Source organism: Lycium ferocissimum, chromosome 5 (genome assembly GCF_029784015.1).
Source record: "Lycium ferocissimum isolate CSIRO_LF1 chromosome 5, AGI_CSIRO_Lferr_CH_V1, whole genome shotgun sequence".
Taxonomy (NCBI): Eukaryota; Viridiplantae; Streptophyta; class Magnoliopsida; order Solanales; family Solanaceae; genus Lycium; species Lycium ferocissimum.
In genome coordinates this window covers 72786507-72800326 of record NC_081346.1, presented here as the reverse complement: position 1 = coordinate 72800326, position 13820 = coordinate 72786507, and the positions used below count along the sequence as shown (strand labels likewise).

The 13820-nt window shown below is 36.9% G+C and overlaps 1 protein-coding gene across 4 annotated transcripts in view; it reads right to left on the bottom strand.

The window, feature by feature from the left end:
* Positions 1 to 13820, bottom strand: part of LOC132057367 (protein SHOOT GRAVITROPISM 6) — a 33533-nt gene that overhangs the window by 12156 nt on the left and 7557 nt on the right. For 3 of the 4 annotated variants that reach the window (XM_059449943.1, XM_059449945.1, XM_059449946.1), the window contains 22 exons: positions 13531 to 13634; positions 13217 to 13325; positions 10928 to 11017; positions 9643 to 9720; positions 9305 to 9372; positions 9126 to 9225; positions 8854 to 9030; positions 8399 to 8488; positions 8178 to 8243; positions 7905 to 8003; positions 7731 to 7805; positions 7547 to 7606; positions 6637 to 6726; positions 5866 to 5987; positions 3709 to 3838; positions 3509 to 3588; positions 2507 to 2642; positions 2195 to 2276; positions 1150 to 1295; positions 967 to 1047; positions 788 to 888; positions 27 to 265 (listed from right to left, as the gene is read on the bottom strand). In XM_059449943.1, the coding sequence (XP_059305926.1) occupies positions 27 to 265; positions 788 to 888; positions 967 to 1047; positions 1150 to 1295; positions 2195 to 2276; positions 2507 to 2642; positions 3509 to 3588; positions 3709 to 3838; positions 5866 to 5987; positions 6637 to 6726; positions 7547 to 7606; positions 7731 to 7805; positions 7905 to 8003; positions 8178 to 8243; positions 8399 to 8488; positions 8854 to 9030; positions 9126 to 9225; positions 9305 to 9372; positions 9643 to 9720; positions 10928 to 11017; positions 13217 to 13325; positions 13531 to 13634 (2323 nt within the window). The remainder of the gene's footprint in view (positions 1 to 26; positions 266 to 787; positions 889 to 966; positions 1048 to 1149; positions 1296 to 2194; positions 2277 to 2506; positions 2643 to 3508; positions 3589 to 3708; positions 3839 to 5865; positions 5988 to 6636; positions 6727 to 7546; positions 7607 to 7730; positions 7806 to 7904; positions 8004 to 8177; positions 8244 to 8398; positions 8489 to 8853; positions 9031 to 9125; positions 9226 to 9304; positions 9373 to 9642; positions 9721 to 10927; positions 11018 to 13216; positions 13326 to 13530; positions 13635 to 13820) is intronic. The other variant, XM_059449944.1, reaches the window with a different exon arrangement.

Here is a 13820-nt window from a genome sequence, read left to right as displayed (position 1 = left end):
ATCTATGCAAAAGAAAGGGCACTTACAAGGCAAATTAGATAAGGTGTGATGCAGAGAACGGTCAGTTTTCTCTCTGTGAGTGCAAGTTCCTTGGCAGCCTAGTGCACAGTATCCACTGATACAGATCATCCGAAACTTGAAAAGTAGCTCATGAGCTGCAAGACAGCCTCTGTTCCTCTGGTAGTCCAATGAAGAGGAAACATACTGATCGACCTTTCTCAATATGTGCAATAATTGCTCTGCTCGACTTCTTCCATCCTCTCCACTGATTATGAGAAAGCAACAGAAACATCACTTACGAAAACATTCATAATACATGGTCTATGGTTTACTTGACTGCAATCAATGCATACATTTATTATGATTAAGTACATTGTGCTTAGAAATGGAATCTTAGGCTCATAAAATACTGTTGCATATCGAGGATGTGTGTGTGGGTGTGCCACATGCATGTTCTTGTATTTGGCAGAGACAACAAAACAAATTTATGTACATTGTGCATGGTTCACTTTTTGTGCTTTTGAAATAATCCTGTAACTTTTTTATTTGTTAATGCATTAGCTAAATTCGACTTCAAAGTCTTTTTATAACTTTTGTAAAATTTTGTAAGACGAGAACTTTCAAGGAGTAATTGCACTACAGCTAGTTTTGTTAGTTGAATATGCAACATAAAATGAGTCTGATTGGCTTGAATTATAGTTAAAAGATTATCTCCAAAAGTAATACAGTTGCTGCTATTAAGTCAACATATATAAAATAGAGACCAGTTAACCAGAGGGGGAAATACCTCGTAATAAGTATTGTACATAGAAGAGTAATCAGGTTGCCAATAAGGGGGTCAATAACATCGGCAGGCTCATTTGGCAAACCAAAAAATCCAATAGTGGCCTGCCATGTGAAAAAAGGTGTTAAAAGGACAGACAAATCAAGACCACGTCACAGGTGTAAAAGCTCAACTATTATCACCTTCATAACAAGGTTTCTTGTTTCAGCAGTCAATTTTGGCTCTACAGAAACCAGAGTTGTACAGGCACTTAAAGCAAGCGACTGCAATTCAAAAACCAACTTCCAAAAATAAGAGGAGGAAAATAGAGTAACTTAGAAAGTGAAATGGCATTGAGCAGAGAAATCATTGACAATAAACGAAACCTGAGTGCGCAGATGCTCAATGTTGGATTCAGAAAATCCATCTTCCTCATCTCTGCCCATTAATGTTAATATATAGTCAAGTAACTGGTCTCTTCTTTTCAGCGGGAATGATATACCACTTTCAGCTGCATTTATAACTGCCTGACCTAAAGCACAATGATACACACATAAACCCCTGTAGTTTAATGATTAATCAACAGCACCCTCACTTTTTACTTGCATCAAATATGTGAAAATGATAGTAGCCACGATGATAATAGCAGCAACAACTATACTTAAATCCCAAACTAGCCGGGAGTAAGGTATTATTTCCCTGTTGATCAAATTATGAAAAAACATGATAGGCAAACTGACAAAATCTGCAAAGCAATGTGAAATGCTAAAGAAGCAAGGAGGGGGGGGGGAGGGGACATTCCATCATTTCACCTTCTTGAATAAGATTTCACAATCTTTACCAACAAAAGAAGGAAAGCTCTCAGATGTTATAGATGTGACAGACTATAACAATAACAACAATGCCTCGGTCTCAAACAAGTTGGCATCGGTTATATGAATGACTCGCAAAGTTTCTCCATTTAAATTCATCTCAGGCCGACATTATACAAAAAATAAAAATAAAGAAGTAGTAGTAGTTCTTATTTGGAAAAAAAATATCTGATAGGGCCAAAAAACCTCTTAGAAAGCATAAGAGCTAAAGTAAACACACTAACATGAATATAACTAACTAATTGTTATCGCCTAAATTTTAAAACTTCTTTTGATTGTTAAATCTATATTTTACAAGTTCTTGTTCAGTAAAATAAAAAGTATTAATAGAAGGTAAAGAACATGAAATCTATGATAACAGAACTCAAAACATAGTTCCAATATTTTATCTCTCAACACTTCAACACAAATTTATTTTAATATAATACCCACTGTTATCAAACTTTTGGCTAAGATGACCCAGTATTTATTCGTTGTTCCACTAGTATATATAAGAAACTCAAGCGGCTGATACGGAAACATATTCCATTACCGGAGGTAAATTACTATCCATACAAACCTAATAAATCAATCGCTGTGATGACAGCCTGCTTTGCTGTAGGGTGGCGTACATGAAGAAGTCGTGACAGCATATTGGTCCCCTGTAAGTAATACAACAGCCATATAGTTCAAACAATTATATTCCAGCAGCTGATTGTACAATGTGCTAAATAATGAACTTCAATAAAATTATTACTTTGTCAAAAAAATGAACTTACACTCTCACTTATTGACAAGAATAAGGCTTTGTAATACATAGAACCTAAAAGAAAATTCATATTCTGACAAACGATGAAAATAGGACTTTGCGTAATGACAATCTATGACATACCACTAGTGCATCTATTCTGGCTTCGATAACAGTTGAGGGAGCATATTTTGCAGCATATCCATACATTAGAGCCAAAGCAGCATGGATATCATCAGATTCTTCCATTTTAGCTTTATCCGAGAAGAATGATAGAAATCTGCAACAGCCAAATCTTCTCATACTCTAGATGTGATACCGAGAAAATAAGAATTGTAGTACACAGTTGCCACAAGCTCTGTTCTGTCAAAGTGAGTGTTATTATCTATTACTACCAAACTGACACTAAATGAGTTGTTAATTTGTAAGACTATTGCATGACACAGCAGGACTTGTTCCAACTTCTAAACTATAAGGAGGATAATATATTTTGTACAGGGTTCCTACGCCTCTGCTTTTTTTCCTTATCAATTCCTTTTATTTAGATGGGCATGTTAGGTTATTTATTTTAATTTCATAGCTATCGTAGTTGGTAACATCTTGAACCGTGAAACTCGAAGCATCTGGCAGACATCATGAACCAGTTTCTACAAAGAATAGCTAGATCAGTATTAGGGGGAATCAAGTGTTTAATGATCCTACTTCTGCGAGGAAAAATTTAGTTTATAGCACGTGAGATGAAATCATACATAGAACAATGAAATCAGCATAACAGCATAGAATGAATCACTAAACAATAATTACCATAGGCAACAACGTTTTAGTTGAAGTTATAAATTAAGATATTTGAATCATCAGTAACTTTGCTAATGAGACAACTCATATTTAAGTCCCATAAGATCAATTACATCTTCCAATTCACAAAGTATACCCACACAGTTAGAAAGTTCCAAATGATAAAGGTTGTGAAATTCCATCCTTCAAGTTGATAAATGTAGTTACCAAGCCTTAAGTACTACTTGTTAACAGGGGAATTTCCCCGCCAGATTAATTAAATAATTACTTCATCAGAAAAAATAAGTCTAAAGAGCCTTGAGATGACAAGAGGATGCAGGGAACTATATTCATTCCTGGCTCAGATATCACCTTTGGAAGAAACTTTGCCCAACATTGTCCAAGATGTCTTTCAGCTTATCGAGAACTGTATCCAGGTGCGATGCAGCCACCTAAGCAACATTGATTCAGCGCACTGTAAGCAAGATAACTCCAATGACTCAAAAGTCTATTAGAATTATTTTTCTATTTGTAAACTAGGAAAGCAAATAGTCTAATTGCAAATTAGTTACCAATCCCATGGCTTTTGCTAAGCCAAGTCTGTTTGTCGGAATCGTAATATTGGCTTGATTATACATCAGATCAATCTTAGCGCGAACATAAGCTCTGGCATGAACCTTCTGCAGCAAAATTCCAAGACACCTGACAAGAAATGACAAGGTTTCAAGAAAATCTTTCTCAAATTACAAAAGGTTGGAAATTTCTGGTTAATCATCAAACCACTTAATTATATTCAATTGCGGAAACAGGAATCAAATCATTGTGACAATTGCACTTAAAGCATAACTTAACAGTGGGAAAGAGAGGAAATTCAACTTGCACATCATAGCAGTTGTGCTGTGAAAAGAGCAATCTGCAGTACCTTAACCATGAAACTGATAACTTATCTTCTAGAGATGCTTCCCTTTTTCTTCTTCAATGCTCTGAAGGGAACATATTTCTCAAAGAGGTTCAATAGTTTCAACAACGACAACATACCCAGTGTAATCCCACAAAGTGGGGTCTGGAGGGTAGAGTGTACGCAGACCTTACCCTACCATGGAGGTAGAGAGGCTAGAGGTTCAATAGTTTCATGTCCACAAAATTAGAATTCTTCATTCACTTTAGAGCGACGACAAGGGACATTTTCTGTTAATAGGATAATAAATTTATCTGGAAGGTGAAAGTTGGAATTAAGAAAACCCTCCCCTAGAAATACGAGGAAGAAATGTTGGATGAGCCTGGAATTAGACACGACGACAACCCATCCTAGTTTGAATACAAAATTCAACAACTAGAATATATTAAAATTAACCACTCATGGCCATTGTCAGTTTCAAGGGAAAAACTTTAACGCTATATGGTCCCCATTTCTATTTGCATATGGATATTAAAGGAAGTTATTTACCATCCTCGGGGATTACAAATTCTATAATTGGTAACTATTAAGATACTGTGACCCTTGCACACTAATGTGAACAACCTGCAAAGAAATAAATTGGAGGGTTTTTGAAAGGACCGAAATTTCCCTTACGCAACTTCGTTGGATCTTTTTGTCTTTTGAAATTTTTAAAGCACCTATAAGATTCCTATTAATACAGATGACTACTCACTCTCAGGGGCGGAGCCACACTCACTCCCGGGCTCGTGTATTTTCAAAGTTAAAATTATTTTGTTATGTGTATATAGTAGATGTTGAACCCCTAACTTCTTTGTGTATTTACCTTTTAGAATTTTTGAATGATGAAAATTGTTCTACATAGACAATGATAAATTGTTCTAAAACTAATAATTGTATAAACCTGTACACGGGGTTGAATCACCTTTTCGAATCAATACAATATCTTATCTAACAACAACAATCGGCAAATATTAACTGTATTTTCAATTATTCTCTATGCCAACAATAGCTATTTCCATATAGATGCAATGCAGCAAAATCAGGATTTTTTTCCAAATTTGACGATATCATTTTCACTTTATCTCCTCTCATTTCATCAGAAAAAGGGTATACAGAACAATGAATGATTAGAATGCTCAAGTAAACAATGCCTGCTCAAGTAAACAATGCCTGCTCAGAATGCAGGTCGGTTTGCAAATACATAATCAGGATATGTAATTTAAAGATTCTATGGCCACAAGAACTTAGGAAAAACTGCTCGATGAGAATAAATAACTTTTAGTGACCCTCAAACTGAAGAAGAAGTGAAGGGCCTCCTTGATCCCAACCAAGCAAACTATCAAGGGCCTGGGATGTTCAGTTTATTTATACTATACTGAAGTTATTCAAATAAAAAGTCTCTTAGACAAGCAATTAGAAATTTTCCTGCATGCAATTCGGTTCTCATCAATAACATTATTTATTCCCCAGGAAATAAGTGTTTGGTGTCAGGAGATACTTAGAATAGTTTAGAATTCTATCAAAAATAATCAACCAATGGAAATCTAATAACTATGATGTTACGATAAGAAAATAGAATAGAAGAGCTCAAAAGATAATAATTCAGCTTTTATGACAATTTATATATTGAATTGGCCAAGTGACAATAAGAAAAGTTGATTAATCATAAAGTTTTGTTAATTAAATATGCACCGAGGCAGTCACACAAATAAGCAAATTAAGCGAGAGTAGTATAAAAAGAATTTGCAGTTCCCGGTGAAGTTATCAAATTGAAGATAACTGACATTACCGATGAAGCAATGCAGAGTGCTCGTCATCAGGTTTATAAAGTTCATAATGCTTTTCGAATGCATTTCCAAGCGATATAACCCAGTCAACATCCTGAATTATATCCAAAGACTCTGCAATAAACTGTCAATAGACGAATTTAGGTCCAATACGTATTGAGGCAGTGGTGAAACTTTACTTCAAGTCAGTAAAAGTTAACATGAGATGCACCATCTTAGTACTGATATTAATGAAATTACCCTTTTTATGGCTCCAAAAAAGTTATGAGATGAGATGCATTCAAAGAATTTCTCGTAGAATCAGGAGCAGAGAAGTCATTGTTTCCAAAAGAGACAACATGCTTTAAGAGATTGAGAAATATTTATTATTCTGAGTAATAAAAAATATTCATTGCTCTTAGTACTTTGTTTATCCTCAGTGGCATTGTTAGAGCCCGTTTGGATTGGCTTATAAGTTGCTGAAAACAGCTTATAAGCTGTTTTCAGCTTTTTTGAGTGTTTGGCTGGCCAGCTTATAAGCCATTTTGTGCTTAAAATAAGCCCAAAAAAATAATTGGGCCCGTTTGGCTTAGCTTATCTAAAGCAGCTTATAAGCTGCTTTTTTTAAGCCCATCCAAACAGGCTCTTATTTCTTATATAAAGCAAATCATATTCTCAAGGAACAAAGAGTACCCTAAACATCGAGCTATGTAGTCTTGAATAATAATTTGATCATAAAGAACGAGGAAACAATTTCAATGCTTCAAACATGGGGATAAAGTTACTAGTCTTACATTGATAATCATGTCATCCCAAGACTCTTGATATGATGGATCCTGCTTTAAGTCTTCTGTATCACTGACGTATGCCTTCATCTTCGGAATCTAGAGCTTAGCAAATAAGATAACCCATTAAGACATACAGAAAAAATTGTCTCCGTATTACATAAAAAAGCAAAGTATCCAATATTTCACTAGAATAAATAGAGATCCCATCCTATTTTGGCCCCCGGATATTACATATTCTAGAGTTCAGATCTGCAATTTAATTCCCCTTTTCATGCACCCTCGTTGCACCTTCCCCTGAACAGCCTCTGTACTACTACCCCTCCACTGGCCGTTTTACCCACGCCTATTCCTTCACATGTCCATGAATAGGTTATGGAGGCTGTTAGAGGTGGAGGGAAGTGTGATGTGATGGTGGATAGGGCTCAGAAAGAAGAGTGAAGCGACAAAGTGGAATAGGCAAAGGCAGAGAGCTTATTAGGAAGGAATTGTGTACAATGTCCTCAATTTCTGCTAATATAATAGAAGAATTAAGTCTAAGGGCGAATACTAAAAAGAACCTAGTCGCAAGATGTCAGTTGAGGAGCTTCAAAGATCTGGTCTGAACTAGAAAAAGAGAAAACTTAGCTAGAATGTGGTACTAGTAAGTTCGAAGAGTGTTACTTTTAGAAGTTCCAATATGAATACAATGATCAAACCATGGAACATATACTAAAACCCCATAATTTAGGTTTGTAGCTGACAGTTATCGAGATGATATAGAAATAATTCAATTTTAGCTAATTAGTAGAATAACTAGGCCTTTGACGTCAATCTTCAGTTGTCTGGTTGTTTATACAGTGAATAATTTCAATGCATGAAAACACTAAAAAAATTGCTGAAGTATAAGCTTGGTTAACATATTGCATATATTGTATACCTCATCTTGCCAAAACAAGTTAATGTCCTTTGGAAAAAGTGGTGCCAAATAACACAAGACCTGCAAGACACAAGGACTTGCAGTTAGTAAATGTGTGCTCTTTCTAACAGATTAAGCTTTTAGATGAGATGGTTACACACTTCAACAATTATTATAGTCTAAGACGCTATACACAAGGACTTACGGTTAGAATCTGGGTTGCCAACTGCTCTCTAGCCAGAGGATTATGGAGAAGAACAATCAGGCGTGCAAAAAGCTCCTAAAACACCAAAAATGAGGTAAAGTAGCTGTATAAATTTCTTAAACAAGATGAAAATATATAAATTCTCCACTGCTCAGTGAAACTAAAGTTCATTACCTCAGGATGCGGAATATCAGCACGAGCTTTACATTCCAAAACCGATGCACCACTTTGAGAAGATCTACGCCTGCACAATTCTGATATGCATTTGCAGACCTAAAAAGAAGGCACTTGAAGGAGTTATGGTATAAAAAGGATATGTGAAACCCCATTATCAATGGCAGATAGAACATTAGCTTGACTTAAAGAGAGAAAAGTTTTCAACAGGCAAGAACAGGTAGTGAACCTTGTCAAAAAATGAAGGCCAAAAGGAGACAAAATATCTCATACCGTGGCAACTGCACCCGTGTAAACTCGTGGTATGATCATCTTTAATAAAAATGGCCATAAAACATGCTACAATCCGCACAAATTGAATTCAGTTAGTCCACAAATGATAATAAGCATAAAAGCGCGCGGGGGGGAGAGGGGGGGGGGGGAGTAAATAACTGAAAAAATCTTCACACGGAATACTAAAGTGAAATTTCTTAAAGGGAGAAGTACTCCCATACCTCCATCTCAGGGACAGTAACAGTTATTAGAAGAAGACCCTTTTCACAGATTGAACTCAATTCTGACAGTGTACCAACCTCCATCTTCATCTGCGAGAATTCAAGCATCTTATAGTTTAGCATATAAAAAATTAAATCTATGCAACAGGCATCACATTCTGATAGATATCCCGACACACTAACTGAAACATACACAGGAGTCAACTCAAGTGGAAGCTCCCCATAGATGGGGAGGAGGAACCACCTCATCTGACCACAAAAAAAATGATGGGAACCATCTCTCACTCTCCCTCCCCAAAAGCCAGAGGAAGCACTCCCTCGCTTTATCACACATGAAGAGAAGGGCAAGCAAATCAACACAATCATGAATAAGAGATGAAATTGGTGGAGATATTGAAACAGAGACAACAGACCACCCACTGAAAGTTCCAGAATATTTTACAAGAGATGCATACCTCCACTTTCTTGTACACAAAAGGATAATAACCACCAGGTGAAGAGTTCAATTCCCTGGATCTCTCAGTATCATCTCTGTGCAGACCAAACATTGCAGCATGGCGAACAAGATATTCAATGAACAACTCTCCAGAAGGACCAACCAAGTAACAGTGGGAAGCCATAACCACAATTAGCTGCAAAGCAAGCAACACAGTCACATAGTATCTAGAAGTAGAGTAAGTGTTTACATAACTTGGCCACTACACGCAAACTTTCAACTCTTAAATACCTCTGCAAGGGCCTTGCAGACTCCTAAATTAAGCTCATCCAATAACAGCGTCACAACTTCAATTAGTAAAGGCCTCTTACTATGCCAAGCCTCGGACAATCTATAAAAGTAGTCGATGACAGTCACATTGGAAAGAGAAGATAAACTTAACATTAACAAGTTAAGGTAGAAAAAATAACCTGGGTAATAAATGCTTTAATACACAAAGTGCACCAACAGCAAGTTGTTCTTCTTTCAGCTTGCATTTCTGACAGTGGCAAAGAGCAAATACACAACATTTAGTGGAACAATTACCTTGTAAATAATCAAGTCTCACAACTAAGTTCGCTATTTCATTTTTTTAAAGAAAAGGTTGAATTTTGGAGTTCAAAAACAAATGGAGGAAAATGAAAAAAGACAGTTTTATTCCCTATTGCAAGCTTTTGGTTTCCTTTTAATTGCCTCCTTGATAGGTGAAACACTGAGCATAATATCACAAAGTTCCTGCATCGGAATGCATGAAGGTAAAAATACGCACATTCAGAAGGAAGACAAACAAATCCTCTGGGTACACCAAACCAACTGTTAGGAAACAATGCTGAACTTCATTATAAGTCTGCCATTCGCACAAAAGACAAAAGAACTATATATTAGTCAAATATAACATGCGTAGATACACAGAACGATTTTAAGAGACAAAGCAGATGTTTGTCACAGGGCAAAAAGAAAGCCCCGGTGGTGTTAATATGACCAGAAACTTAGCGAAGAAAGAAAATCCACCCTAAACTACCTTCTGAGAATCTACTAATTTAAAGCATGATATTTAGGGTGGCCAGTGTTGTTAGCCTCTTGATATTCTAAAGCTTTATATATCTTTACCCTACTCACAGAGAGCTTCTTCTCTTTTAAGAGGTGGTATCTTGCCGCTTTAATATCAACAGAACTTCTTCCTTCCAATCTGAGAGCAAATAATAGCGCTCTTCTTTAAAAGGACAGTATGTAAGTAACCAAACTATCTATACAGACATGTGGACGAACAAACTAAGGCACGTGCAACCTGGGAGAGGGAGGATATCTTCAGACATTTTTAGTGTATGATCTTTCTACCATGCTCTGTTGAAGAAAGAATCCAAAGGCTTCTCTCACATAGCTAGCTATCTGCGCATAATGGCACTGAAAAAGTTGCCTTTTCTTAATGGCCAACTGCTAGTAGTGCGATTCTTACTCCTAAAAATCTTAGGAAGAGAGGAAATATATGTTTGTTGGTGCTTCATGCATAGTCTGGAGAAGGGGTCATACAGGTCACGCACATCTACGCTTGTACTGGTCTTTCTTCAAAATTGTGTAATCTTCTATCTGGTTTAATTTGCGTTAACTGGGATATGCCGACAAGTAGTGTGATCCCCTTAAAAGTTGGAGAGGAATAACCAAGAGGCCAATCAGTTAAGGTTACGGAGGATCCTTCCACGTGCCATTTTTTGGACAATATGGCAAGAAGCAACAGAAGAGCTTTTGAGGAGGAAAATTCATTAGACCGATTAAGAACATTTTGTTATATCTTGATTATTTTTGAAGTGCACAGAGAATCTCTCTTTGTGTAGATAATTGAATGGGATTCCTAGAATGCTGATGTGAGATTGTAAAACCATGTGTTTCTACCCTTTGGGTTAATAAGATCTAACTATTGAAAAATAAAAACAAACTAAGGCCTCAAATACAGAAATGGGACCTGAACAGCTTCCAAGCAGGAAACGACCATCAACTAGTCAATTAATGAAATTTACTCTTAAAGTCAAAACAATAAATAAATCAATAAACAAGACCTTTAGCCCAACTGAGAAATCTGAATGCTCTTTTTTGTCACTGCTTCTCCAAACCACAGGAAGAAGAGTTGACAATATGACACTAAGGTCCTGCACACATCAAAGATAGTTAGCTACCTATCTAAATCAGAATAATGCTATAAACGGAAATGATATAGCAACATGTTTAACAATGAAATGATTGCATAACATCAGGCATACTCACTCTAATTGGTGAAACCTTAACGGCTCTCGAGATAAGTTACAAGCGGCATTTGTCCACAGGGGTTAGCTCAATTGGCAAAGGTTCAAGGACTTGTGTCTTAGGTCACAAATTCGAGCCCTGCGCCAAGCGAACTAAGTCCAGTATCTAAGTGGAGAGGAATAGAGGGCAGGCCAATCATCCGAGTTCCAAAGGCTGCAGTTGGCCCAGAGGGGTGGCTCTAGAAGGATTTTTCAGTCATCGGAAAAAAATTACAAGAGGCATCCCAACAGAAGTACAATCTGAGGCAAGACTATATCCAGAAGAACCTAGAATAGACCATCAAGTTACCATTGCTAAAGTGAGTAGGTTCAACAAAATTGTTTGGTCAAAGGACCATACAAAGAATATTTGTTTGCACTTTGTCAAAGATAAACTCCTTGGACTGGATTCTTAATGACTTTTTCTGTAACACTTCATTTTATTTTTTATTTTTTATTTTTTACTTTTTATATCGATGGTGTTCGGACCATCTAGCGTGCATCTCGACTGTTCCACGGGGTACCTACTATCTCCCACCTAACACAGGTAAGGGTAACTCAATCCACCAAGGCTTTGGGAAAGGGAAAGAAATCAACTAGTGTTTTTTGTCTCCTCTGGATTTCAACCCTAGCCTCCAAGGTTCCCATCGATGTGGTAAAGCCCTAAAGGGTGAATTAAGTAAGGTGTTTAACAAGCTATGTCACATGGACTTGGTTATCAAACTTCGCTATATTTTCAATAAGTCAGATTTTGGCAATCATCAATAGTAGCACCATGGCCTAAAGTTCCTCTAAAGGAGATCAGGAGTTCTGAGTAACATGGTTATCTTGTGTATAGCTTTCAATTTGCAACAAAAAGCTAATAGATACAAACACTTATCTTTAAGACTGCACATGTTAATTCTCTTTTTTCCAAACAACAACCAAAAATACATGCAGGCGTGTTCTGGATCAACCTACACTGCTTATCTATCCTCCTTCCTGACCAGCTTCAGAATGCTTCCATTAAGTACTAGGTCAGTTTGACAAAACAAGTACATCTCTATGCTTCCAAAACGTGTATATTTTTTATTTTTTTTTTATAAGGCCGTGTATATTGATATATCCACATAAAATATGAATATCCATATACTGCTGCTTTGACCCAAGTTTCTCAAGAGAGACAGTCTAGAACTGAATAGGAAACTAGTGATGATGAGGGGTCGCCTCGTTGTCCATCGGGATTTGAAGGACGACTCTTTTGACAAATTTGACTACCCTTTATATGCAAGAAAGAAGGGAAATGGGGGCATTTCCAGGTTGGACCAGAAGAAGGCGACACATACCATTGGAATAACAGATGTAACGGGAGGCAACCTGAGCAGCAGTCATGACAAGAAAGAAGGGAAAAGGGGGAATTTCCAGGTTGGACCAGACGGAGGAGGCGACCTGAGCAACAGTCGTGACAAGTCACCAATGAAGCAAACAATTGGACCGTGTATGATGGTCCAAAGAGTGACTGTCTTTTTCTTTTCTTATTTTTATAAAGTAATATTTTATTGCTGTACAGTACTAAGGCAGTACTGTAGAAAATTACAAAAGCACCAAACAGCGACTGTCTGTTGCCCGGGAATACTAATTAATTATGACCAGTCATGATGACTTTGCCAAGATTGATGCTATTAATAAATGATTCCAATTCCTCATTCCAAGACAAGACAAGTATTCACTGGTAATTAGAAGTAATAGGATAAGAATTAGCGGAATATCAAGTTATCCTACAGTATTGAGCAACAACAACAACATACCAGTATATTCCCGCAGACTTACCCCTACGTTGGGAGGTAGAGAGGCTGTTTCCGACCGACCCTCGGCTCAAGAAAAGGCATTTCAAAGAAGGCCAGACAAGAATTAACAGAAGTGAGGAAGTCATCGCAAAATACAATCGATAGCATGATAAAGCATTATGAAGAAAGGGAACAGTAACAACAGCAAACTAATACAATAATCAGAGTACAAGAGACAGCAGATAGTAACATAAATTACTGGGTGTGTAAGAGAGAATGTCAACTCAAATAGCTTTTCTACCTCAAAATCAAGTAATGGTGGACCATGTTCCGACAGTAACGAGGCGTTCAATAGATTATAAAGGCTACAAGTTGCCACAAAGGCTACATCATCTTGATCCCTCTTGTACCTGAAAATCGAAAGCTTTCGTTGTTACAGAGCCCCAATGCCCCCAACAGATACAACAAACAATTTCTCCCAAAGTATCACTCGCATTTCTAAGTTTAAAAAAGGAATTAGCACAAGCAAGGAGCTAATCATTTGACATCAGAGATATTCACAGCATTTGAAATTATATGTTTTCTTGAAACATAGCAGTCCAGTGTATGTCTTACAGTTCCAATATAGTTGGAATAAGTCTTGGCAAAGCTGCCTTCAGCTGCGTTCTAGTAATAAGACCAACCATCTGCCCTAATGCTTCCACAGAAGATAAGCGAACCTGAGAAAATAGTATGTCAGGAAACCAAACTTCCTTTTCCCTTGCCTAATTCAAAATGAGCAATAAATGTACTGGAATGGAAGGACAACAAAAGAAGTGTAATTTATTGAATACATGAATAGGTGAAAGCAGCTACATATTACTTGCTGATTCAAAGCACCCTTATCTATCATCAATTCGACTAGT